We start from the raw sequence: 27,712 nt of genomic DNA on the forward strand, positions 1-27,712 counted from the left end.
AGGACTGACCACAAAAGGTCTTTCAAGATGCATCTCAACCCTGTATCAATACGCAGGAGACACTGCGTCTTCTGAAGCCAAAACCCTCATCATCTGCAAAGATATTGTATATAAGCAACAGGAAACTAAGCTGCTGTCTCTATCCCCAAGGACATGCACAAATTCCCAGCCCCACTTCCTCCTCATCTGCACGGCATTCTCCATCTGTGATGTGTTCAATCCAGACTCCAGAAGCATTTAGTCATCTTAGCATGCGATTACGCCACCATGCCAACCATCCAAGTCTGGATGGGCAAAGAAATGCAGTGAAGCCAGGAATTCCAAAAACGGGAAATATGTAAAAGGCTCTTGGTCCATGCTTCCAATTTGGAGAAAGATCACACTAAAAGACTGGGCTGACAATGCTACAATGGGCTCCAACAGCGCTGAAACTGCGACTGCAGCTAGAAAACTCATTTTGGGAGGTGGGCGAGGGTGAAAAGAAGAGAAAGATTGTTCGGAAATTTGTAAAAAAGGGACAGGGTTTCCAAATGTGTTGGATGTTTATAAGCCAGACAAAGCTGGCATTTCTTCCTTTGGACCAGGCCACCAAAAAGAGGGCACTGCATGCCCCGTCCCCTTCTCCTTGCCGGCTACAGCCTCCACGTAATTAATGCTGTAGAAAGCCTCAAAAGGGCTGCTGCTGCACTTGTTATGGACATCGAGCTGTGTGTTCACAAAAGCGGCACTTTCAAGCCAAAATCCCTGTGCTTCTGCTGCTGATCTGGCTAGGCCTGGAAAACTGAAGTCATGCTTAAATCAGTGGGCTTTCTCCTCCAAGCTGATGGGGAAGAAGAGTGTGTAGAAGACAAAAAACCATGGTAAATAGGGCCCCTTCCACGTGCTGACAAATGATGGCTGCTAGCCCTCGAGGTCAGAGGCTGTCAGAACAGTCCATTACTAGAAGTCATTTTTTTGCCATTTCAGGAAACTCCGTCTCATGAAGAGGCTTCTTCCTTCCTGGATAAAGACCCGATTAAAAATAATAAAAATCAAGTGAGACAACTCCTTCTCCACTCACCATGGAGGATGGGTCTGAAGCCACAGCGCAAACTCTGTGCCAATAAGGATGCAGACACGGCCTTCACAAGGCAGCCTCTGCCTCTACAGGTCGGGGCTGGATGGACAAAGGCTTAAACTTGCCCTGCTCCCCTATAACCAGGGGACAAGGTAAAAAAAAAAAAGAGTTTCTCTCACACACTTGTGTGCATTAGTTTGTTGGCATGTACAGGAAAAGCCTGCTTGTCGTCTGAGAGCTTAGGAGAGGCCCTACTAAGAAGGAACCAGCTCAAGTCAAACACCTCCATGTATCCCTTCCCCACCCTGTGCCCAGAGAACAGAGCAGGTTGCAAAGAAGAAGGTCAAGTCACTACAACTTCTCCTTGCCCCTCCTGCCTCTTTTCAAGCCTCAGTGAGCTTATGCTTGCGGGTTTGGGGGGTTCTTTTGCTGACAGCAGTCCTCTTAGCACAACACGCCAGGCTGCCAAAGAAAGAAGTGAAGTTGTCTCCACCTGCAGTAAAAAGGGAAGCCAGTAGCACATCGCCTCCCTCTGAAATGACCGACTTTGCTGGAGGGGCTTTAAACATAGAGGGTCATCTCTCAAGGAGCACACAAGAGAGGTTACTCTAACCGGGTAACTAAAAGCCATGCACATCCAGGATATTCTGGTTCAGTGGGCGAGCGTGATAGAGAAAATGGCCCATTGTTAGGAATCCAAGATGAGAACTGGTCATCCTGGAGCAATTTCCGGATTAAACATTGACCCGCCTGTTCAGTGTAGCAGGGCCTGAAAGAGAGCTGCAAAAACAGGAGGAAACGAGCATGCCTCTTGGGCAGCCTGCGACTGCCGCCCAGATCGGTGGCTCCAGAAAGGAGATGGCTCATTTCACGTTTCAGTTAATTCTCTAACTGAAATTGTTCCTACAAAACCGAACGGCTCCGGCAAGGGGAATCTGTGTAACATACACTGGCAGGAAGCAGAGCTGAGCCACTAGCGACTAGAATAGAAACAGGAAACGGGCCCGGGACCGAGCATAGAGCAATCTGCTGCAAGCACAGGCATCCGCGAAGCAAGCTGCATCGGTGGCTCAGCGCAGCATGATTTATAAACTGGAAGCTGATTGGGTACCGCTCCTAGCAAGGAAAGAAAAAAAATGCACACGGTTGAGCGTTGCTCTGCACAGCCTCGGCTGATACAGCAGTGGGGGTGGGGAATTTCCTTCTGAGCACCAGGTCACAGCAGCTTCGTTCAGCATCGGAGGGAGGGGTGGGAGGAGAGGCACTGCCACATGGACAAACAGCAGAGCAATCCCAAGAGGCTGGGTCACCTGCAGAAAGCGTGTCGCTGGAGTGACTGGGGGCCTGTGACATTTGTGTTTCTCAAGCCCACGCCGGGCAGCTTAGAAATCCAAACTCTGAAAAGCGGAGGACTCCAGAACAACTGCAAGGGAATGGGAGTCACATGAGCATGGGGGCGAGGTCTTAGGAGAAAATGCTTGAGGCACCGCAGAGAGGGAAGATTACAAAAAGACTCATTCAACTCCTGCTCTCAGCACAGGCACTGCACATCAGCATAAAGCTGAGCTGCTCTGACCCCTCAAACGTTAGTGGCCAGGAATTGTGCACCTTGGAAAAATGCTTGGAACAGAAAAGCACCTTCTCTCTAGTTATTTCCACCATGCTAAGGCACTACTGCAGGCATGTGCCATGTTGCTTTGATATTTGTAACTTGCTGGACCCCGCTGAAAAGCACAGTGAGAAATAGGAGCTGAAAGTCCAGCAACAAAGTGAAGCAGGAAACCCAGTAAGGAAGGAAAGGCTGAGGGGTTCACCATTAGATTCAGCAGCAAATATTTATTGTCCTCCCAAGTCACAGGCTGACTCAAATTCTGAGAGCTGAAAAATCAGAGATAGGGACATTTCCTCCACCTCCAGCAGCCTGATCCATCCAGGCCCCGACTTTGAAGATTGGAGACTGCAACAAAGGTAAAACTACTAAGTGCGGATCAGTGATTTGGTCTGAGTTAGTTACTGCATCCTCTTCAGGCATCAACAGAAACAGCTCAGAGCCCCCCCCCCCAAGATCAAACAAGCAATGGGCAGAGATGGGTGGGAAACAGGTTTTCTGTCATGCAAAAAATGAGATTAAAATAAAGATTCCCATCCTACATGGTAAAAAACCAAGAGCCTACAAAAGTTTTCACAAAAAGCCTTGGACAGGATCCCCCCCACTCAGGCATGTCATAATCAACCAGCTGCTAGAGTGGAAAGCTTAATTCTCGCTTGATAGAGCCGTCCCACTTCACATATTCACTGACACAGGGACTCAAACCTGGGCGGGGGCACACTAGCTGCTTGTCTACCATATCTGATTTTGAGTGAATCTTCTGCCCTGCCCTTGGAAACTTTTCCCCAGATTCGGTTTCTTCAAAACCGGCACATTCCTGCAAACGGTTTCAATTCTGACAAATCAGTGCTTTCCACTGAAATACTGCTTCACAGAAAACCCCTGACCTGCTCCCAGACCACGCGCAGCTGCTAGACGCCAGTAGCAAAGTGGTTCTACTTGAACACAGTCTTCAGGGCAGACCCAACGCCGTGACGCATGCTTGGCACGCGGGCAAGTTATTAATGGCCAGACATGGCAATTGTTTTCCAAAGCCTCCGAGCTGACAGGGATTGCACTAAGTTCCTTTCTGATAGCCAGGGAGCGAGGCATGGGTGTGCTGAAATAGCAGGTTTTGCTAAGACTCCACCCGAGTCTGGTGATGGCCAATATATTTGTCCTGTTTGCTTGGTGCGCCCCCTCCACCTCCTCCCTCATCTAAAACCAAAAACCAGTCAAATGCACTTTCAGTTCACTGACCTGGAGACTTGGTACCCCATTTCCTCCTCTGGGGGCCAAGCTACCAGCATCAGAAGTCAGGTTTTATGAAGATGAAGCACTTGCTGGTCCCAACACTAGTTGCTGGGCATTCGGGGCTGTTCCCTGCGCGCGCTGCAGTCTGCTGGCATACCACAGGTGTACCTTCCCTGTAAGGTTTGGGCTTTAAACTTTTCTGATTGGTGAAGGTAACTCTATCATAACCAGAAAAGGAGGCGAGTTAAACTGGTATTTGTTTCTCCCTGAAGACTGTCATAAAACCGTATTTCAGCATCCTGACCCTGCTCATGCAGTGCACTTACTTCAGTACCCGGCCTGAAAAAACCACCACTGGAAAGCCTGTTCACCTTCAGCTCGAACTAACCTGAACCATGGGAGGCTCCTGAAGATATCCTACCCCTCTAGACAAGCACAGGACTTGTACGCCAACTGGCAAACATGGAACGCAGATGCAGGAAGTCAAATTCTGAACTGGGGGGAGTTTCTTTTACAGCAAAAAACCAAGTAGCAATTTAGGGCTACAGGAAAGGAAGGGCAGTCTACACTTACTGGAACATGACACAGCGGTACACAGCTTCCCGAACTCTCCTTCCATCAACGACCATGGGCACATGGCAGCAATTGCCGAGGATGGTAGGGTAGACCTTCAGCTAGTACAAACCAGCACAGCTCCAGCGATGCAACACCAGCCGAGAACCTTGCTCTCCATCCTGCTGTCATGCTCCTTTTACCTAGCATCAATATGCAAGCTCCTTGGTGGGCCACCAACATCTCTGTTCCTTCACACATTGGACCCTTCAGTTTCGAGATCTTTTTTCATGCTAACAACTCTGTCTAAGCAATGCCTCTTATTTTCCACTGCTACAAAATAAGCACGCAACCCCTTAAGGTGTTAAAAAAACTGCTTAAAATCAACTTATAAGAAAGAAAACCAACTTCTGAGACTTTGGGTCTCAACAAAAGAACACCAGAGAACATCAAGAACCCTGAAGAAGACAAAGAAAGCCATCCCTTACGAAATTCAGGAGCTTCTGAAGAAATGTTCCTGAAGAGAGGCAAACAATGCCTCCTCTAGACTCCCTTTGGACACACGTGGGACACTAAGCTCCGTGTAGGAAACCAGCCATCGAGGTACTTACTATCGGGAAGAAGGAGGGGAAATCAAGGGAAGGGATAAATGAAACACCTGCCAGGCACTCTACACTTCCCTGCATCAGGTATCCGAACCCCTTAAGAAGCTGACAAGCTCACTCTGGAAGTATGCTTTGGCAGAAAGAACTGAGACCAGACTTGGAAGGGCTGTGCAATATACTCTCCACGGGAGTAAGATCTTTCACTCAAGAGAAAATTAGTACCCGTTGAAAGGCAACTTCCATTCCCCCCCTCCCTCCTCCAGCAAGTCCTAGTCAGAATATTTGTAGCTCAAGTTGTAGCAAGAGGAAGGGGACAAAAGAAAGGATGCAAAGAAAGAGCCCTCTGACTACACCTAAAAACTTTGCAGAAAACTAGCACATCCTGATTAAAAACCAAACACTAGCTTTTAAGTACCAGCCAGAGACACCATCTTCAGATTCATTCTCCAGGGGTCGAGGTCCTCAGGAAGTTAAAGGCCAAATAAAATTGGAGGCTTCTTGCCTGGGAGAAGCTCTTGCTAAATTTCAGAGACTTATCTCCTAGAAAGAAGAGATTTATACTCAAGATTATTCCATCCATTACATCCAGATGCCACGACTATCCTCTGCTCTCCTGTGTGAGAGCAATCTAAGTTTCACTGGGTTGCGCTGTTAGAAGTGCCTCAGAAAAGTTCTCTGTCCAGACAACAATAGGCCTTGGCAGGCACCATCCTGGATCCCGAAAAGCCCGAGGGTCTTTAGCAGCTGCAGTGTATGTACTCGCACTCTTTGGGTGCGTTTATAAGGGACACAGCAATGCTGAGCTAGACACAGGACACTGAAGCAGAGCATGCAGGCTAGCACGTCTCAGCATATTGCCGCCTTGTGCCGTATAAACCTACACTGCTTGGCCATTGTTCTGAAATGGAAAGACAACATAAAACTATTAAAACCCAGGGACATGTGGGCAAAACTTGGGAGACGAGGCACTGTTGCAATCAAGGCACTAGGTAAATCATTGATGAATTTCAGCCCTTTGCAATATTCCTGTCTTTCGGATTCAAACAAGACAACGAAAAAAATGGCACAAGGGCTGGTTCTCCAATTTACTAATGAGCAGACACCCAGAGAGGCACCACCCCTCCAGGTGAACTGGCCACCCCTCAGATAGAGCTCGACAAGGCAGGCAAGAAATATCAGGCTGCATGAGCTTTCCTGTCGGTACTGCCAGGTTTGTGGTTAGTCTCAAGGAAACAGACACTTCCTAAAAAGAGGGAAGACCTGCTAAGGAAATGCTCCCCATTTGTTGCCCAACATTTCAATGGTTATACTTGAGCCATACGTTACGATGGCTTCCAGACTTTGTTAAGATTTAATAAATGTATTTAATCTTCCTAAACAGAGGTAACCAGAAAAACAGCAAGGTATGTTTTAGTCAGGGTCAACCTAGATGCAGCAAGTTAAGATACTGCATCTCCTAGATCGCCCAGTTTCCAAAGAACGCAGTAACTGGCTACTCTGCAAGATCTTCCAAGCCCTTAGGAAGGAGCCCAGAGGTTTTCAAACATGCAAAGAGCCCCACAACTGTACTTTTATAAAAGGCATTTATATGCAACTTGGGAAAGTTTATTTGACTAATAGCAGGGACTTAGGACTCCTCATGGACCAATTTTGAGGTGAACAGAGAAGAAAAATATAACGCTTAGCTTCTATGGGGGATCTGCCTCCAGCCCTCTCAGTCAAGAACCCCTGCAAAAAAGTCACGGCAAGAGGGCTGGCCAACACACACTTGCAAGGCCCTCCCACATTACTGGTCCAGGATATGGTTGTTTGAGTCACTGTCTGATGCATTTCCCATTTTAAAGGACTAGGCAAGGAGTGCAGATCTTGAAGCTATGATTACCAATCCCCTTTGCATTAAAGAAGATGGTGAATTCTAGCATACACCTGGAAAACAGTGCATCCTGGGGTGCACCTGGCTCTGGAAGGGTAAGGACCAACTGATTCTCTTATGCTTCAGAGGATTTACTGGTAAACTCAGAAAGACAAAAGGTTGCAAAGAGGTTTGGCTGAAATGGCAGGCTGACAACTGCAGAAAGCGGCCACAGATGCAAGACCTGTACCAAGCCAGGCTCTGGGTGCTGCAGTGCATGTCAGAAGCTAATTGATGCCTTAAAATTCAGGCCTCTAACAAGATGCAGCTCCCACTTTCCCAAACCACCCCACCCCCATACCACAAATGGAAATCCTCTTTCAGCCATTTGAAGAAGGTGAACTTGAAAAAAGGGTTCATGGAGAAACCACGTTTCACTATAACATATAAAGCACACTTCCATTTGGTTGTGTGCAGGAGAAGCCACTAATTCCTATGATCTGAATCAAAAGGAGCCCATTGTCTTCATGAATCCTTCTAGCATTAGTCTACTAAACATGACTCCCTCCAGTTCAGCGTCAGGACAGTTTCCTGAATTGCTTTCATGCCTTTCACTTTCCCTATGTTCTAAGCCAGAAGATGGGTCACATGGCAGGATCTGTAGAGTCGAAAGAAACATGCTGTGGAAAAAAGATTCTTTCCTACACCTCAGAACAACTTCCTTGTAGCCACTCGGGGGCCAAATGGAACCAACCAGATGATAAGAGGAAAAATATTCCAAAAAACATACCCCATTGAGCTATCAAACTTAGAGTCCTTTCAGCATTTGTGTAACATTATTTGCCCCTGCAATTCAAAAATCTTAGTTTGAAGGGCATACCCACAAACTGGATTTTCTATTGAAGAAAGCAAAAATAATTTCTGGTATGTACACAGCTCATCCTCCTTTGACCAAGCCAGCTGCCACTTGTGAAGAAGCTTCAGCCTCATGCTCAAGGGGAGGAGAAAACATCACTTCTACCTCTCACTAATTTGGAGTAACCAAATCACTAACAAAACAGATTTCAACAAACCAAACTTTTATTCTGAGCCACTGACATGGCTCTGTTTGGGCAGGTCATCCAGGATTTTGAAGGGGTGATTTTCAACTCTCCTCACTGGTCCAGGACATTTAAACCCGAGGTAGAACTCCTTTTGCTCAGTATGAGCCAGGGGACTGAATGTTAGTCAGACACATTTACAAACTATGCAAGTGCCTGAGTGCTTAAGGCAAACTTAGCAAGCAGATATGGGGTGCAGATGATACAGTCCTCCCCTGCTTGCAGTAGAAGGGACGACCTACAATGGATCTTCTTAACTCCGTGACCTAAACAAAAGTATTTTTTGCCAACTATTCAGTCCAATTGTACTAAAGGAGCACAATCAGCAATGCAATGATCCACTGACAAAGAAAAGACACTAGATTTTTAACCAAGAAGTCTAGCGATGAGCAGAACTGGAATACAAAAGACCCCACAAGGTCAGAGGCTGCTGTGAGTGCAATTCAGTGCCTTTCCCCAAGCTGGAACATCTAGGCCACAGTATTCAAGGGATACCATGATATCTGCTAGTTATTTAAGTTACACAGTCTCTGGAGGAAAGCTACATGGCTTAGGAGTCTCCAGCATCCCGGCTTCCGCCTGCAGTACCACCAGTGCTAATGTATCCTACTGCACCTCTGCTTGTTCATTCGTTCACAGACACGCTCACCACTCACCGGTAGGCTGGAGGGTCTGGACTGAAGATTCAAGTTCATATCTTCTTGTCCTTTACTGGAAGCCATTGAAGGGGCAGATGATGCCTGTGACCCAAATGAGTCTTGAGATAACTCCTGAAACACACAAGGTAACACAGCACAGAAGTGAGACATGGGCTCTGTTATGAATTCATAAGCAGGAAGGTTTGTGTACTACTCAAGTACATTTGTCCAAAATGGGGAAGAGAAACCAAGTTACCACCAGCCCACAACACCCAGGGGACAAGGCGAGCAATGGACAACTAAGCCAAGCTAACTGCCTAGACCAAAGATGATTCGGTACTAGAAGATGAAGCATAAAACAGTATTTCTCAAACACTTTCATACTACACTCCTGTTATGTAAACTCTTAAACTTCCTCATGTCACAGCTTTCCTGTGGCAGTTACAGGGCTTTTCATTTTTTAACCTGCATCATTTACTCATGTAATTAAGTTCACAATAGAAAGGTGAAATTTGTCATCTGTAGGAATGTTTCTAGACAACTACATACAGAAACATCCTACTGTTAGCAAGATCAAATGAAAATAAATTCACCTGAATGCAGCACACCTTGCTGTCTGATTTTAACTGGTGCCATTTCTTTGCTTTTAAGTGCAGGGCAGGGCTTCACACTGAACACCTAACCTAGCCCATTCCCATGCATTTTTCTCTAGGTCATTTTGCAGGCTATTCTGCCTTTTATTTGCTTTACAATTTTGTTAGTTTACAGGGGGAAACCGCACCCAAGCAGCAAAGCAGCTACTCAGTGTTTCCTTTGCATGATTATAAAAAGCTCTGAGAAAAATCTCACACGAATCTTGGTCTGGGCTCCCAGAGCAGCAGGAAGTATAATTCCTTGAAATGCTCTGCCACGGTGATAAGCACAGTAGGTCTGCGTACCACGTGGAGACACTCCATACCCCCCCAGTTTGAAAGCCATTCAAATCAGGAGCCTTTTAGATTGGCAGTGCCAACGTCCTGTGTTTGTGATCTTGAAGACACTCTCTACACGGCCCTGCTCGTTTCTCCATCACAGCTGGGAGACATGGAACTAGTCCCAGCGAGGAAGGTTGTACATTTAGTAGTTCAAACAATTCAGTTTGCATGTTTACAGAGCATTTCAGTGGTTTTGAATACCGAGAAAACCAATTTATGCAAACCCTATAGGAGCAGACAGACTGTGGGAGAAGGCCTACCTGAGGAGGTGGGAATCGTTGCTGGGAGTATGCAGACTGCTGCTGCTGCTGCTGTGGTTGTGACTGAGGGTATGAAGAGGACTGCTGAGAGAGAGCTGAGGATGCTGTCTGTGGAGTCTGCTGCTGCTGGTAGGGTGACTGTGACTGCTGCTGGGTGTAAGGGGGCTGACTTGGTTGATGCTGCTGGGCTGTGGATGGCTGCTGAGGATACGGAGATGGGGACTGTTGATGCTGTGGCTGGGACTGCTGCTGGGAGTACGCAGGCTGGGATGACTGAAGCTGCGGAGGCTGAGACTGAGGCTGCTGTTGCTGCTGATAAGAAGGCTGGGTGTGAGGGGTCTGGGATGGGGGCTGCTGAGAATATGGAGGCTGCTGCTGTTGGGAGTGAGGACCTTGCTGGTTGTAATATGGAGTCTGGCTCTGCTGCCCATATGCACTGGGGCCCTGCTGTCCGTAAGGAGGAATCTACAAGAGAGGAGAGCAGAGTTCCAGAACACAAGAGCATGGCTGAGGAGAAGCTTCTGCAGAAACCCACAGAGGACAGTTAACTGGGAAGATAATGGAAATACAGCTGCCCACTTAAATAAGCACCAGAAAAAGATCACTAGTGGGCCAGATTCCTTCTGGGAGATCTTTACAACCCACAAAGACTTAGTTGCAGTACTGACTTGACCAACCATCAAAAGATGGAGGGCTTGCTTCCACGGTAGGCTTTTATATGCTGCAAAAGTTCAACAGGAGCTGCTTGGACCAAGCAGCCAACTAGCCCTGGAGTGGAAGTTTATACTGCTCCAAGTGGCAGCTGTATCCCCAAGTTAAAAGTTTCATGGAGGCAATGTTTTAATCCATTAGCTGAGAGGTTCCCAACCTGCAGGCTGCAGCCCAAAGGTTGGCTGCCAGACCAGAAGTGACCGGCATACTGCAGACCAGCAGCCAACCCTTTTTTATACTCAGCATAGAAAAGAGTTGGCTGCTGGTCACTTCTGGTCTACAGTATGCTGGTCCGCAGTTTGCCGATCCATGGTCACTTTTGGTCCGCGATCTAAAAAAGGTGGGAACAACTGCATCAGCTATCCCCCACCCACCCTCATCTCTTCCCCTCCTCCCCCATTTTAATACTAAAGATCCACTCTCACCTCTCCAGAAAGCAAGGACTGCACAAAGCCTGTCCACAACATAGGGAACCAGGCTACATTATAATACACAGTCTAAACAAAAATGCCATTTTTTGCCTCAATAACTGTTGATGGGACAGAACTGAATGTAAAGATGGGTTCCTTTTGCACAGACAATAGCAAGCCACATTTCAAGATTTCATTCAACTTCTAGCCAGGGAACAGGAGGCTACAGCGGGGAGGGGCTGAGGGGCTGCATGCTCTACCTGCTGTGCATACGAGATGCTGCCCATTGCACTTTGCGTCCTGCCTTGCATTGCCATTGGATATCTCTGGGGAGTCTGTGGCCCATATGGCTGTCCTGGATATCCATGTCCTTGCTGCGGCCCTGACTGAGGTCCCTGCTGCTGTGCGTATGGGTTACTTCCTCCATATGGCTGAGGTCTCATCTTCCCCATCTGATCCATTGGGCTTGATGGCTGCAAAGTAAGTTATGACACATGAGCTATATTTTGCTGGTGTAGAAAAGATTTCCCAAACGATCCTTCCACCCAAACAGCCATGAAGAAAGTGGTCAGCAGGAAAGGGCATAGCAAAGCTTCCAGCTGGCCCGCATCTCCTCAGCTAATGAATTGTTAGCCGTCACATTATAAAACACAGCATCAGTTGAGGAGAGGCAGCCATACTGGCCCTACAGAGACTCCCACCGCACTTCCCCAACTCGGAGGAATCTCTGCCACCTCAGCTGAGGCCCGCAGACACGAAAGGGTGGGAAAGTCATTAGGACAAACGAAGACCAGTTTCTAAATCTGACTAAGGGACCAAAGAGCAGTTGTTTCACAGAAGCCGCAAAAGGGTTTTTGCCCACACCATGAAGCAGTTTGGGGCTGCGTGTATTTAAATAATTAAATTTGGCGCAAAACGATACGTTAACGCGATACTACAGTTTAAAATGTGAATGCACAGAAGTCAAGATGTTATGGTTCCTACAACAGTACCCCCTTGAGCAAAGCAGGTTTGGGTCTCTCTCTCAATGCAAAAATATTGCATTTGTGCATTTAAATTCAGCTGCATCGTTAACACTAACCCAACAGTTAAGTTCAGTGCACGGTGCTAGGGGTGCACAGCGATGCCTGCGAAAGCTGCAGGCAGGTGCGTTCTTAGCATGCATCTTTACACGTGTGCTTCGTGTCGCTTTTTGACGCTTCTTTCTAAAGCAGCTTTCTTCACACATGTAACAAACCGTTATTAGCTATGAGGGCCAAGCCCAGAGCCAAGAGTACAATTTTACAATCAAAGTCTGCAAAAATTATGCAAGTACATGGTTTGTTTTTTTTCCAGGTTTGCTGTAAGCGCACACTCTTGAAATAACTTAAGCAAGAGAAAAGTTGGAAAAAAATGCAATTTTACTCACACTTTCTAAACGCGTTATCTCTGCACGAAGAAAAAGGCATAAGAAATGTCAGCCTAGTTTCCCTCAAAATACAGTCTGCAAATGAAAGCAGCTCCTCAGCCTAACCGAAGGCAGCACTAAAGACAGACTTTAGATAAGGTCCTTCATATTAGGGGTTTTGCTCGTGTGAAATCGGGTGGCACCAGAATCCACGCACAATCTTCAAGCTTCATTGCTCTGGACCAGGAATCTGGATTTAGGAGAAACTGGCTGATTGTCTCCTGATGGCTAACAAGGGACCCTCTTTATCTCCCCCAGCCCATGCCCTGAGCAGGCCGTGTTTGGTATTCCTACTGCTTCACCTTCTCGCTGCAGTCGGGTGTTTGAGGAGTGGCACTACAGGCCTGCACATGCAGGTTTTGCGCAGCTCCTGACGCAAGCTGAAGGAAGCCCACAAGCCACACCAGCACTGCAATTATGCATGAGGAATCCACCCTCCCCTAGAAATGTTCACACACTACAGTACACTTCAGACAGCTCCATTCAGGTGGGCACAAGTCTAGTTTTAAGATGGAACTCATCGAATGGAAATTAACTTGATTTAAAGGATCCCATCCCCAATACCTAGTTTAAAGCAGCCTGGACACTATGCCACTGCAGGTAAGGCATCTTGTAAAACGCCCAGGGTAGGAATTAAAGGGCCCAGTGTTATGTGTATAGGTTAATTTTTTTCCCCCCTATCACTAGCTACATTATAAAGCACCCCCCTGCAATCCCAAACACACATACATAGAGGTAGAAACTCCTATTTGTGCCAGATCTATACAGGGTTGCTTAGGGGAAAAAAAAGTTTGGGCAAATGGATGAAAGGCATGAAGACAGTTAAGCAAGTTTAAGCCCCACGTGGATGCTTCTATTCAGATGTACCGCGGTCTCAGCTTGCTGGCGCTCAGAAGTGAGCAGCGGCGATCCAAACCACTTTGTTCTGGAACAGGTACAACCATGAGGTTTAAGCATGCCTTAACACATGCGCATTGTCTTCACACCATCCACTGACCTGCCCTCACTTTTCTTGGTGTCTGTAGACATAGGACTTTGGATTATTGTCATCATCTCCGTACTAACATTTTCTCCTTTAATACATGACGTGCTACTGTAAGGATCATTTCCCTGACCTGTTATTTCAAACCAAGTCAATCTCTGGTTTAATCCTTTCATATTCCTCTCTTTTCACCTGATCAGTTCAAATGTCTCATCACTGACTCCATACTTCTCCTTTCCTACTTTGCTTTTTCCATCTTATCACCACTTTTTCCCACTCTGCCAGTGCCACCAGCCTTTCACACATGCCTCAGTGCTTTAAAAGGAAAGCCCGCGTGCCGAGTCCGAGGCATAGAGCTCCTTTTTCCTATAATCACCTGCAAAGCTACCACTACTTCCACCCACTTTCAAATCCCTCCTGTAGGATGCACTTCTGCCCTAACTCCTAACAGTAAGAATGAGGAGCGATCGGAAATGGTTCGTACAGTCCATGAAAAAGTGACTTTGTAGTCCCAAGATGTGACAAAAATCACCCCCTCAACCACTTGGACTAGGAATACAGTGCGCATCTTTAGACAAAGCTCCTCTGGGACTTGGCCTCTTACTTGGAAGCATCTGTCACACTATGACCCCTACCAGGAGTCAAAAAGGAAGTCTGATGGCTCGAGAGGCTTTGCACCCCAAACCTTCCTTGGTTACTGTTCTTTTAACCTGAACGAGCCCCATTCAACTTCTGCAAAAAGGAAAAATAGAATATATGCATCCGATGCCTGTAATCCAAAAGGCAAACCCGCATCCTCCTGCTTTGTGGTATGCCTTCACGCTGATACAGCACGTCTGCTGTGGGAGATTTGGAGGGAGGAGGCTGAGCATCTCTTTCACTGATAGGGCTTTAACTGCCCTAACCCCAACCGTCTTCCTCTAGTCGAAGAAGTGAACATCAGGGTCCATCTCCATTCTTACATAATTTAACAACATGGGCTTCAAGAAGAGAACAGGCAGGGCTGAAAGAACAGCACGGTGCCTAGCCAACTAAATGCTGGGCAAGAGTTTGGGAGGGATGGGCTATAGATCCTTTGTATATGGGTGTTATACGAGATGGGAAAAGCCAAGAGGAAGTGATGCCTGTTCACTTGCAAGAACACTTCAGGATAAATACGGAAATGCCAAACCCCAACTGCTAAAAGGCTGGGGATTCTTCTCTGGACTGACACATGGGAAATCCTTTCAATGGGAAACCACAGGAGTAGATTACTGTGATTACACTTCAAAAGCAAAGGCCCTGCCACAGGGAGACATAAGTGAGAGAGAAGCATTGCTCCTTGATCAGTGAAGTCCAGACCCCCTGCGTTCACACAAACCAGAGAAAGAACAGAGGCAGAGGCAATCTCAGGATCTCTGCTCTTTAATAGCACTTTCCAAGTACCCAAACTTGACAAGTTTGAGTCCTGTCCCCTGCCAAAATTCCAAAGAAATCAAAGTGGCTGGATTTTGGTACATGCAACAAAGCCCACAATAAAGCAGTCTTCCAGAAATAAGAGTTGATTGTTCAAATTTGGTCTAAGAAAGACTGCTCGGAGGCACCAGCCCAACGCAATCTGACACTGCCAAGCTCTAAAGCCCTCCAAAAGCTAGATATACAATGGGAAGTGTGACGGGCCCTTTGATGAAACAGCACCACAAAAGGTAGTTACCCTAATCCACTTCACAGCTACTAGGGCAAAACAGCTTTCCACTTGTAAAAACAGAAACAGCATTCAAAAATAGTATCAGCTGGTCGGGAGCGATGCTCAAAATACAGATGAAGTGGAAGGCAACGGGCAAAACTTTTCTAAAGGGTCTAGGTAGGTACAAGAGTAACACACAATTCTGCCAGAAAACCAAGATTTTAGAATAAAAATAAAATAAAGAGCGACTCGTTACCTAAAATAAAGGCAGCACTTAGGGGCAGAGCAGAGCTACTTGAATGAATGAAAGGTCAGTCCCACTGCGAGACAGGATGGTAAAGAGCAACGGTGACACACTGTCCGCAGCCAGATGTAGCCCAGCGATCCGCGCGACGGTTTATTACACAGCGATATTTCACTGCGGGGAAGGACGGGGCACCAAGAGGAAGGCAAGTTTTTTTCCCCCTGAACTTGCTAATTGTGCAATTCCTCTAACAGCATCACTCAGTTATTAGGCAGCGCCTGCATAAGCCAGAATCGGTTTCCTTGGAACGCAAGGTCTCACCTTGGATCCAGAATTTCTTTCTTCCCAGATCTGGTGTCCGTTTTTTGCAATTAAAAAAAAATAATAATAATCAAGAGCATCACTGGCTGTTTAACCGAGAGAAGCCTTAATTGATTCCCACAGTAATTAACCTGCATTTTACCTCCGAGAGTGGTAGTTAAGGAAGTCGGCACTGCTATTTATAACTCATCTCAAATTGAGGGCAGACTGCCTAAAATCTAACACATCCCAGCTGTACTCCTGTTTGAACTGGGGCCAAGGGAATTTTTTAAAGCAATCTTGGCACTGAATGAATGACACCAACAGTATGAGAGCGCATGTGGTTGTGTTGTGGTGACGTAGCACTGGAGGTGGAATGGGAAGGGGGGCCAAGCGCTGTAATCCCTCTCCCGAGCGTGCTCGCGGTTCGCGGGCCCCAGCCCAACGGGCCCTGCACGGCGAGGCAGGAGCCGCCCACTGAGAACCAAACACAGGAAATGTCTTTTCCTGTGGAACGCCTTGAAGTGAGAAGCACATGGCTAATCTGCATAAAAGCAAAGCCACGCCGCCCCTGCCAGGAAGGTTACTGCTCGTAATCTCTGGCCATGAGGCTGGCTGCCTGAGAGGACTTGGACCTGCGCCTGATAACCCAGAAAGAGCCGAGAGAACAGATGGGCAAGGACCCCGGCAGAAAACAGCACCGCGTCACGTGCCTCACCACATGGCCCTGCGAGCACAAACTATTGTTTGGCTGCTGAGCTCCTGTACAAAGACGGTTCAGGCCGTTCGGTTCCTGTGAATTCAGGGGGAAGCAGCAGCTGTTCCCGCAGCTTCTCCTATTGGACCCCACCACGTTCGAGCTGGTTGGAGGACAGGGACCACCGAACCCCAGGGACCTGAAAGCCACCAAACAGAGGAAAGCTCTCACCAACAAAACCCTGATTAACACCGTTCTGCGCGCTCGCAGATGCAGCTTCCATCAGCTCCCCACGGCTGAGCCCAGATGGGATTGCACAGTACTGACGGAAAGAAATTAGATTTCTGTTCAGAAGACTGTCCTCTTTTCCCCCCTCCTTTCTATCCCCCCTCGGCTGCAAGCATCGCATTACCCAGGCACAAAGGCACAACCAGTCTCTGGTACTAGAGAAATCAGAAAGCAGGTTGTTTTATCCTCACTGTCAGGCCTAAATTAATACAGGAGATGATCAAGGAGAAATATCAATTTCTCACTCAGAAACCTGCCACCTCTTCTGCATTTATGCGTGGAGGGGATTTTATCTACCTATTGGGATTTAGCTGTTTAGACTGACAAATGGCCCAGGCTCCCAGGAACTTTTAAGTATGTGGCTTTTTCTCAAATCTACAAGTGTGCAAAAACAACCAGCTAGTGACGGGGACCTCAACTGCCCAAAAGTGGCAACACCTATGGCACTGTTGACATGAACAGGATACAGAATCAGCAGCTTTATGCTTTCACTTTCCAGTGCCTTCTACCCATTCAGGGACAATGGGCCACATTATCCCAAGGCACAGAAAAAGACAAATGCATCCTGATCAGCTGGCAAGCGAAGGATCACTCAGAACGTAAAGAGAATTTGGCACTTTGAATTCACGCAGTCAGGTGGTACGCCTTGACCCCAGAGGGGTTCTCAACTGCACGACAAAACCGTCTCAAATACAAACACAGTCCTAAGTTTGGGAGATACGCAAACTTCTCTTTTGCGGCAGCTAGTTCTAGTTTCATACATTACATTTAACAAGCATCATCACGGGCTGATGTCACACAAAAAAAACTCTGTCCTTCCTTTCCTTTTTCGTGTCCCCGTGACAAGGCGTTTAGCAGAGCTCACAGATGCGTTGGAATCCAGCAGGCTGCGCTGGGAGCCTACAAACATCTCTGAAAGGTCCCCAGATTCGAGAAGGCCGTTGCACCTAACCCTAGCAAGGAGATCCTACATGTTCGGTAAACCTGATGCGGCAAGACCAGTCTCTACAAGTGCTTCCTAGCTTGGAAAAAAAAAACAAAAAACAAAACATTAAGACACCCTGGAAAGACCACTACAAGTCAATGTACCAGTGCATCATAACAAGCCAGACATGGGAAGATCTCAATACACTAGTCCCGTTTCATATTAGAGGGGCATAATGATATCCAAGTGGCAGGTATAGAAGGAACAGGCACCCATCAGCAGAACATGATGCAAGAAAGAGCGGATCATGGCCTGGCCCGTCAACTGGCATCACTTTAACTATAAACATTTATACCAACTAAGCAGCTGGCCCAAGGAATTCAGACGCAGATGGGCACTTCCCGCCTTTCCCAGTGTGCCAACTGCACTGCTACACGATCCTGGTAGAAAAACAGGGAGTTAGCATTCAACTTGGCTTTTAGTGTCTGCTCGCTCTCCCATGGCTTCACCAACCGGTATTTCACAAGCTCTCTGCAGCACCTAAGCCAACTTTTAGTTCTTCCCCAACCAGACAGTGAAAAGTTCAAGCTGAAAAGTCAGAGGAAATGAAAGAGCGCTCCCATTCATCAGTAAACAGGGTTCACCTGCTACCTAGAAGCACTTGCACCTGCTCTATTTGAGGTGTAACCGGTTGTGTTCAGGTCAGTATCCCAGTGTGAACTCCATACCTCCCAGCACCTTCTGAAAGACTAGTGCAGTGTATCACAGGGCATAATTCATCACCACTCTTTAAAACAAGCTCGTCTCTTCTAGAAGGATAGACGATTGAAATAAATAGAATTTAGTTTAAAATCTTCCAATATACAAGATGTTTCAAAAGAGTATCCGACTTCTGGAAGCCCCTTAGAAGGAACTGCTGCACTTATTCTGATAAATGTTGCAATCAAGTTTCCTGTAGGAGCAGATAAGATGCACCATGGACATGTTTTTTTCATATTACCAAGCACAAGCAAAGCTGACATTTCCTCAAATTGTTGAAAGGCTCAGGAAAGGGAAGCCGGCGAGCCCCCTCGCAGTCCCAAAGTTCCCCACTGTCTTTCCCGTGAGCTTAAATCTCATGAATGAGAGTAGTTTTGAGAAGGCACGAGTCCACACGCCCAAAACACCCCACATCTGATGCTGCCAAGAGCCATTCGGGATTCCTAGACCTACACAAACACACAGGAGACCAAACTCCTTTTTACAGGCTACTGGCAGGAGGGAGGGGGAAAAACCCCAACCTGACAAATTAAAGAATAGAAGAAACCTGGTTCAAATTTGAGCCAGTGAACTAGAAGTGAAAGTCTCATCTCTCACTACCAGTCATAAAAGCAGATTAGTTACTAGTGGTCACCAGAGCATTTCAGCATGTGGCCTCTGCCTAATAGGCTTCACTCACATAACTAGAGGAAACCCAAGTTTTTCTTCTTTTTGATAGACCAGAAATGGATGCAGCATATTTTCTACTCCTCTGCCAACAACACACAGACCTCAAGAAGCTGAAGAATTGTACTCATCACGCACTGACAACAAAGGAGAAAGCAGCGCTTCGTACAGCACCCCCCTCCGCTGCCAGCGAGGAGTGTTCAGGTCTCTCCCAGATGTACAATCACAGCTGTTGGTGGCACGGAGGGAACTCTTCAAATTTGTCACATTAACCACATCACCTTTGCCGAGAGAGCCCAACCCACGCGGGAGAGAAACAGCCCTGCTAGTAATGTGCGCACCTTCATCAGGGGAAACTTTTCTGAGCTGCTGCTCAAGCTGGAAGAAACCAGGGACTCCCCTGCACAGCAGATCCAGGCTGTCAAATGTCAGGCTTCTCCCAGATCTTCTCCCTGGCCTGTGACATTTCCAACCTTTCTAAACAGGCCACCAAGTTTTGCTTAACAAAGCTCCAAGATTTCCTCCTCACCCAGTAAATCACTCGGTAACACACAGCCCCTGCACTTCTCACGCCGCATGACTTTAGTAGCTGCACCACTCCCTCATCCCCATCACGGCTACTGCCATATCCAGTGACGACTTGCAGTCAAGTTTTCTGTTAACCTGCAGTTTCCATGGACCCACATATTAGATTACTAGGGTATCTTCCCATCATACCTAAAAAACCAGTGTTGCAAGGTAAGCTTTGCAGCCTGGTTATTAGGACAGCAATTCTTCCTTGTTTCAAGTAGATGCAGCGCTTGTAAAGATGCCAGACGGACAGGCCCAGCCTTGCCTGCGCTGGCTGGGTAAATATGGGAGTCTACCATACTAATTGTGAAGCATAAAAACAGCATGAGGGACAAGAGACAGAAAAACCCTTCTCTCTCGAGCTGAGCCTCACACTTTTGCACCGTCTAACACCCTTATTTAAAGGTGTTCAGTACACCCCCAGGCAGAAAATACACACAACTGGCAAAACTGGATGTATGAAAAAAAAATCTAGCGTGACAGTGGGAACAAGGTTTGACATCTAAGATGTTTCAAAAGAGTCCTTGCACAAATAGCTGAGTCTGCCGACGGATCTCTAAACTGAAAGGAAAAGGGAGAAAAATCCCAAACTTGCGTGCTGTCCGATGCGCCCCCACAATGCTCTCTACTGATGATTGTCCACACCTTGCCAGGTCAGAAGAACAAAAAAACAAAAAGAGGATAAGGCACATTTCTACCATCTAACTAAAGGCTGAGATTCTTTCATGAATGCCTACAAGGTTGGTTTCCAGCAAAGGCAAATTGGAAAGTTTAAAGCTATTGCTTTTGTCACTATGCCAAGCTGCCAACTTCTATAAGCTAATTCGGATGGTCAGTAAAAGTTGCGGTTGTTCAGAAGCGGGTATCAGCTGGTGAAACTTTCTGATGCTCTTGTAGATAGACGGCAGGTGTCAAGTGAGCGTCTTGATATTTAAGATGTGAGCTCCTTCAGTAGTTGCAGACACCAAAAACTGAACAAGATTAGGATGTTCTGGTACAGATGCAAATCATTTCCTCTCACAGGACACGTTCACGTAACTAGTCACGCATTTCACCCCAACGCATCTCAGGCCTTCAGTCACCTTGACTGACATGCAGCTCAGCCCCTCCACTCTAAGTCACCCACAGATTCCTCCCTTCCAAAAAAAGTCATCCAAGATAACTTCACAGGAAACACTGTCAGGAAACACAAAAATGTCAAGGTGCTCCCCTTCCCAAAGGAAAGCCAACTAACTTCCTTCCTGGACATTAAACAAGGTTCCAAATTTAACCAGCGTCCTATGCCCCCCACCATAAATCAACTGGAAACGGGTTAACAGAGACAACATTTTTTACTGTGACATTTTATACCAGCCCCATCGTACAGAAGAGATAATAAAAAGGCTCACATGTTGGTTAAGTCCCATTCCCAGAGTAGAACAATAGTCAAAGAAGTATCTTTCAAACTGGAAGAATGTCAAGGTCAAACCTTCACCCAAGCACTGAGGCTCGCTTTAGTTAAGGCAACACCTAGCCAGGTTTCACTCCCCAGCCCCAGCAAGTTAATGGTAGGGCAGGCTTCAGCACAAGCCTGGAGTGAGACTTGAAGCCTCTGGACCCACAGTGAGATGCTTTCCCCACTCTCCAAAATGAGGTGAAGAAGGGCAGAAACAGCTCTATCCCTCGTCCCCTCTCACCGAGTGAGGACAGGACCAACGCCCGTTCAAGTTGCATCACAGAGCAGTGCTGGAGTCTTGCCCAAATCACCTTGCATCATAAAGCATTCTCTGGATGTCAAACAGACCTTAAAGCACCCCCAAAAGGTGGCCAACATGTATGTTCAAACAGCTACAGTGAGCCATAAGCCACCAGTCATCATTAGCCATCTGGTTCCCTATAACCCAGCTCCTCATCCCAAACGAGCAAGACTGGGCACAGGCACAGGACACCCGCAGCTACTAAAAAGTGCTGGTGCTAGAAGTCTTCAGGCCTGCACGGAGTACACAGAACACGGGTTTCCAAAACCAAGTTACCGGTAATTTAGTTAACCCGTTATGAGCTCTCTGCACATGGGAACCTGACAGGCTCCAGCATCCGTCAGGTTTTCCCTTCCTCCTCTACACCACTTTTCTGCCACACGGATACAGAGAAACTTGCATGCGAGTCAGCACACACCCCCATGCAAAGACAGGCAGAATCGGTGGTCTGCACGCATGGTATGGAGAAAAATTAGGTTGGGTTCATGCGTCCCTACACAACCTAGAAGGTCTGCTGGGAAGTGGTTAGAAAAAATAAAAATCCCCATTTTCCACCCCCTTCCCACTTGGAAGCAATGGAGAAAGGGGTGCTCAAACTTTAGCCAGGAAAAAATGATGTTGCCGACTTCATATGAGCTTCAGGGCTCCAACCAACTTGTGAGGAGGTAAAAATGGTCTCTGGCTAAAGTGCAGAGCAGTCAGGAGATGGGTCCTGTCTATGCCAGTCTTTGTGACTGTTCACAGCCAGCTTTTACCTCTGCCTCACAGTTTTCTCACCCATAAAGGGATACTACGTCCCTGCAAATTTCCAAGCACCTGGGAAAATTATTATTAGAAGTCTGCAGATCTGAAAAGGGGGAGAGGGATTTTGTTGTTTGAAATCAGGATAAAAAAGGTGGATGAATGCATTGCCCAATGAGGGGATTCAAATGACCGCCTACAAGGAAAGAACAGGAACAACCTACCTTGCACAGGGTGCTGGGAGGCTTAGTTTGCAGCATTTTAAATCTATAAGGGCCCTCAGCAATCTCAGCCCTATAGAAATGCACAGCACTGCAAGGTGGAAGATGCAGCCACGCTCAACTGTAAGAGAGGTACAGTTGTCGGAGGCTACCTCATCCCAGCATGCTGTGCTCCATCTTGCCCAGAGCATGCTGGGACTTGTAGTACCCATAAGCGATTGCATTGCCTTTATTTTTGCCACGGCAAGAGTGCCAAATATCTTCCGTTTTCAAGCCGTTCATAAAGCAACCACAGAGGAAGCCAAAAAAGTGAGTAAAAGCTGGGAGGGGATAGCCGGTAAACTGCGAATACACATCTCCTGTCCCTTCATGCAACTAAGAGACTAGATATAAGGAACGAGGCACACAGCGGCAATAACCTGGCTGCTCCACGATGTAGCCCAGAATCCCACCCTCCCAGGCACTCCTGAAGACCAGGGATGGCCTAAAGTCACAGGATGCCGCTTTGCTCATCACGAGCAAGATCTCCGTGGACAGATCTAAAAAGATAACGGGCATCCTGCTACTACTGAAGCCCCCACCCCCAGCTATCTTGCACAGAAGTTCCAACAAGGCCTGCAAGGCTGAAATCTTCTGCCTTTGCAAAGAAGGGAAAGAGAAAGCAAGCAGCTTCAGGATCACATAAGCAATAGCTCTGGATGCTCCACGAAGCCTCTAGTAGAAGACTTCTCCCACCCGACTCAGAAATGCCACTCATTATTACACCTCCTGGAAATCAAAGGCACCCAGAGTCAGGCAAGGAGGCCACCCATGCTTAGCAGCATCACAAACAGCAACCGATTCCCAGCATTTCTACCTAGGCAACCCATTTTCATCCTGAAAGCGGAGCTGCAGTCATGTCTATGCTGGGAAGGGAAGGGGTGGCTGGGGGAGGCACAGACACCGTGTAGGCAAGAAACTCAAAACTGCAGCCAAGTTTGCCTCGTTTGAGAGCAGTACAGATACTCCAGCCTAGACTTGAATAAAAAAGAAGGCAGCACCAGACCAATTTAGATATGCTCCTCTTGGCAAGTCCTGTAAGAATCCCAACTCTGCAGTGACACAGGTCCTTGAGCAGGCCACTAAAGATGTAAGTATGTGTCTTGGGGGGTTTTTTGTTTGGTTTTTAATTATCAGCTCCGAATGCCAGGTTACAGCAATCCTGACGCCTAAATCTGCTATTTGTTTCTCTCCAGCCTTTCCTTCTGGCTTTGAGCTTCTATCCTCCCATCAGTCCAGACACAATGGGCTGCTTTTAAAAGCAGAAGTTGTAAACACTGGGAGTTGCTCTGCAAGTTAAAAGGGAAAGAGCGTGCTGGCTGCTGGTGAGCAGATACCAAAATTAACGCCTGTGCCAGCACCAGCAGGAGAGGAAGAACAGCCAACGCTGCAAACCCTTCACTGGTTTCAGAAACAGGTATAACAAGAAACCACAAGGCAAGTGGAATGAGAAGAGGAAAATGAGACATGACTATTACACCTTGACAGCAGTGACAACCCGTTGCAGTTTAATGTTCTGCATAGCGCGACCAAATTCCAAGCTAACATTAATACCTGCGCGCTACCCAGCACAAATATTATTGCCCTCCTGATGCAACGTGCTTTTAATGGGCATGGAGGCAGTCAATAAACCAGAAAACCAGCTTTCTGAGGCTCGCATTTCCGGGTACCGAGCACTCTCACACTAATGCGTCTTATTAGCCTCAAGTTTCCCCCCCCCCCGCAAGTTGCATTAGCATAATGCTCAGCTCCACGCTCCCAAGTCACGGAGTGGGTGGGAAGCATGAACGGGTGATGCCGGCAGTCTTTTTGGATCAGAGAGCAGCACTGAACTGCACCGGCATATTCTACCGAGCTGCAATCACTTCATTTGATTTTACAACCCAACATCAAACCTGCTTATAACTTTTTCAAGGGGAAACCCCTTCTACAGTACAAGGTAATCAAACCGTCTCCAAGTGGAAACAAGCTTCTTCACTTCTGTCTTGAGACAGCACCTAAAAGATGCTCTCAAAGCATCCCTAAGGAGTACAGACAAGTGGGTAAACCCAGGTGGATTTGCCTGTTCCCTTCTAGCTGCTGCAGTCCTCTCTGGGCTCTCATCACTGACCGCTATGGTTGGGTCTTTTCACCAGCTCCCCTTCCCCTGGAAAATGAAAATTAATTGGGTAGGACATTTTCCACAATGTTAAAGGACCTCTTTCTGCACTGCTATTGCTCGCCTACCTCAGTATCAGCAGACCATGGGTAGCATACTAATGCCAACTGGAGATTTTGCTTCCTGAGACCATCCACAGCTCCCCCTACCCCCACCCCCACAAAAAAAAAAAAAAAAGAGTTCTCCCTCGTTCAGGCCACAAGCAGCATTTCCAATCAGATGGTTTGTCCCAGAGCCTACACGGGCACTTGGTACAGGCTCCAGCACACTCCCAAAAGGAAAGGATGACCCTGCAGGTCAGACATTTGTCAGACCCGGTTTCCAAGTCCCTACTATGGCACAGGCGTCTTGCGTGACCCTGGGACCCATCGTTTTGTCCTGCTAGGCCTCCATGCTCAAGCTGTAACAGCGCTTCCCTACTTTACATAGGTGCCATGAGGATACATGCACAAACATTTGCAAGGGGCTAGCAATTGTTCCCTTCTAAGTACCCCACACCTGGTCTATGCTTAAGCCCCTCTGCCCTGGGACTTCCAGGCACAGGCAGCAAAGCCACCACAACACCTGTATGTGCAGGCACAGAGACCCCCCCCCCAGCCACAGAGCTGCCCAAACTCCAAGTGCACCCCGATAAGGCACCAGCTGCTGAAGCGACTATGACATGTGGCAGAAGGGGTGCCAGTGGCCAACACATCCCTTCTGCCCGTTAGCTGGTCAGAGGCAGAAGTGAGGCTCCCCCAATGCGGGGGTGCTTTGGATGCAGGGGCACTCCAAGTTTTGCCACCAAAAATCTGTACTGAAGACCAGGCCTTGAATATTTGTGTGATACAGGTGCAAGATATATCCAATACAGCCAGGTATGGTGTCTACTTCATTAGTTCTCTGGGGCCCTTCCAAGCAGTAAGGAACAGATACAAAAAGGTGACCAGACCACCAAGTCAATAGTAGGGGAAGGGACAAGGCAAATCTTCAGCCTGGCCAATGAGGTCTGGCCCAGGTACTTCTAGGGCCACTGTCGCAACATGCTGGCAGCTAAATGCAGTACAGAAAGGCAATTTCTGCAATTGTATGGGCAAGCTGTTGATGTGCAAGCTTACTTAGCAAATTAGTCTTAGCATGCAGGGCCTTCCATTTTATTAATAATGGTACCCAACACAGGTAAAAAAGTAACAAGGTGGTTTTTAAAACACGTAATGAACTCCAAAGCTTTTGCCACTTAAACACCTCTTCTGGAGAACCAAAATACTCTTCTTCAAACTATTCTGTGGCAAGGGAGCTCAGTACTAGAGTTTAATTATTGACATCAAGTTAATGAATACCAGATACTGCTCTAAGCTTGGGCAGGGTGCATAGTCCTACAGTCATTTGGACTTTAAATCCACCCTGATCGTCTCAGAGAACAAGGCACAAAGCAAAAAGGCAGAAAGGATCCTGATCAGTGAAACAAAACCAGGCTAACGGTGTGGGGCTGCCAAAGCCTGGCCTCCTGGAACAAGTTCATGTGTTAAGACAAGAACAACCAAGCTCCTTCAACAAAATCCTTCAGTGATCAGATATCTAAGGACAGATGTGTTAAATGGCAAGAAATCAGAAAAGAGTCCCCACAAGGAAAGTCAAGAGAGCCACCCAGCATGGGAATTCCTTCAGGAAGTTACTGTAATGGTGATAGAAGTGTCCTCCGCTACTTAGGAACCTTACCAATGTTACCCACCAAAATACTGCCCGGTCTCAGTGTCAAATTGAGGAACAGAGCCAACTCCAAGGCCAGGTTTTACACCAATTTAATACTCTGCAGGAAAAAGGACCAAAAAAACCCTGTTCTTTCCTCGTAGACAAAAAAACCTCCATTCTCCCAACAAGTCACATGAACCTGGCTCTCCCGAGTGTCGTACAAGACCACGGAGTCCATGAAACATGGAGCACATGCTACTGTTATTTCACTGTGGACAAGTTAGGAGGTGGAGCGGTTGCTCAGGATCATTTCAGCAGCCTTGAAGTCAACTTCACTCCCTCAATCCCAGAGCCAGAACCAGCCTTTCCAAGGAGTTGCCTATATCCCTGCAATCACGTCCTGTCTCCTTCTAAGGTCTTGGCCGCTATGCTTTTTGCATTATTTCAATTATTGGCCTAAAAACCAGAGTTAAAGCATGGGCAGAGTTATATTAGCCATGTGTGTACCTGTACCTGTGTAAGAAACAGAAATTAGCTGGGAAAAGACATCGCTTTAGATCAGGCCTAAGCAAGATGGAATTACAGAGGATCCTCTGGAAGCAGACAGGATACCACTGAATTCCCCCATGAAGTCTAGAACTAGAAACCAAACCTGCATCTACCCCCACGGCGCCAGACCAGGACAGATCACTGTCCCAGGGACTCCATTCAATACTAAATCAATCCTAGTATTGAGATAATCCAGAAGTCTCAGCAACGTGTTCAGTGCATAAGAGAGGATTGAAAACACCACTAATTTTGCGAATTCAAGCATCTCCAAAGCTCAGGATGCTCCAGCCACCTAAACCTGGTCCCCTCTTGCCATCCGTAGGTGTTACCCAGGCACAAAGTAGCTTTATGTATGCACAGAGGACACTTGCCAGACTCCTGGTACAAAAAGTTTTTTTTGGTTTTTTTGGTTTTTTGTTTTTTGTAGTCAAAAAAGAAATCAGAAACATGTTGAGGACAAAGTAGGGGACGGCAGGAATGGAAACGAAATGGTGGTCGCCTGATTCAAACAAGCCAATGCCGCACGACACGGGAAAGCTGCGCTCTGTACTTACCCACCAGACTGTTACACCTAAAAGACCAGTCTGGGACCCACGGGCCACGAACAGACCACTTTCTGGGTGCCCGCTGTGTGACATCTGGGGCTCGATACGCAGAAGTACGTAGCACCCGATTGCAAGAGGAGTCAGTAGGAGCCATGTGTACTCAGCACCTCTGCATTAAAACAATGTGCTGACAGCAAGCAGTTGGGCAGTCTTAATTCTACCGACACCCCCAGGGAAAGGTGGAAGAAAAAAAGACAAGCGGTGGCTAAATACTGGGGAAAGCCAAACTCATTTCCACCCCAGAGGTCACCCACTCTCAGGCTCATCAAGCAGCAGAGATGACACAGCCCAGCTTTTTTTGACATTAGTGTTCACTTATTCATTGGGCAGGCTGCCAGCTTCGCACTGACATCAGAAGGGGAAAGGTACTTTGCAGAAGTTCTGAGTCAAACCTGAACACAGTTTCACACAAAGAAAAGCTACTTCTATGACATCAGCCTCTCCTTG

The 27,712-nt window shown here is 47.3% G+C and overlaps 1 protein-coding gene across 1 annotated transcript in view; it reads right to left on the reverse strand.

The window, feature by feature from the left end:
- The window catches only part of ARID1A (AT-rich interaction domain 1A), a 71,157-nt gene that overhangs the window by 35,884 nt on the left and 7,561 nt on the right, over positions 1-27,712 (reverse strand). Inside the window, exons 2-4 of the mRNA XM_090058395.1 lie at positions 11,262-11,474; positions 9,881-10,345; positions 8,665-8,778 (exon numbers count right to left, since the gene is read on the reverse strand). Of these exons, the coding sequence (XP_089914521.1) occupies positions 8,665-8,778; positions 9,881-10,345; positions 11,262-11,474 (792 nt within the window). The remainder of the gene's footprint in view (positions 1-8,664; positions 8,779-9,880; positions 10,346-11,261; positions 11,475-27,712) is intronic.

Source organism: Crocodylus siamensis, chromosome 7 (assembly GCF_052110815.1).
Source record: "Crocodylus siamensis isolate JL-2025a chromosome 7, ASM5211081v1, whole genome shotgun sequence".
Classification (NCBI taxonomy): domain Eukaryota; kingdom Metazoa; phylum Chordata; order Crocodylia; family Crocodylidae; genus Crocodylus; species Crocodylus siamensis.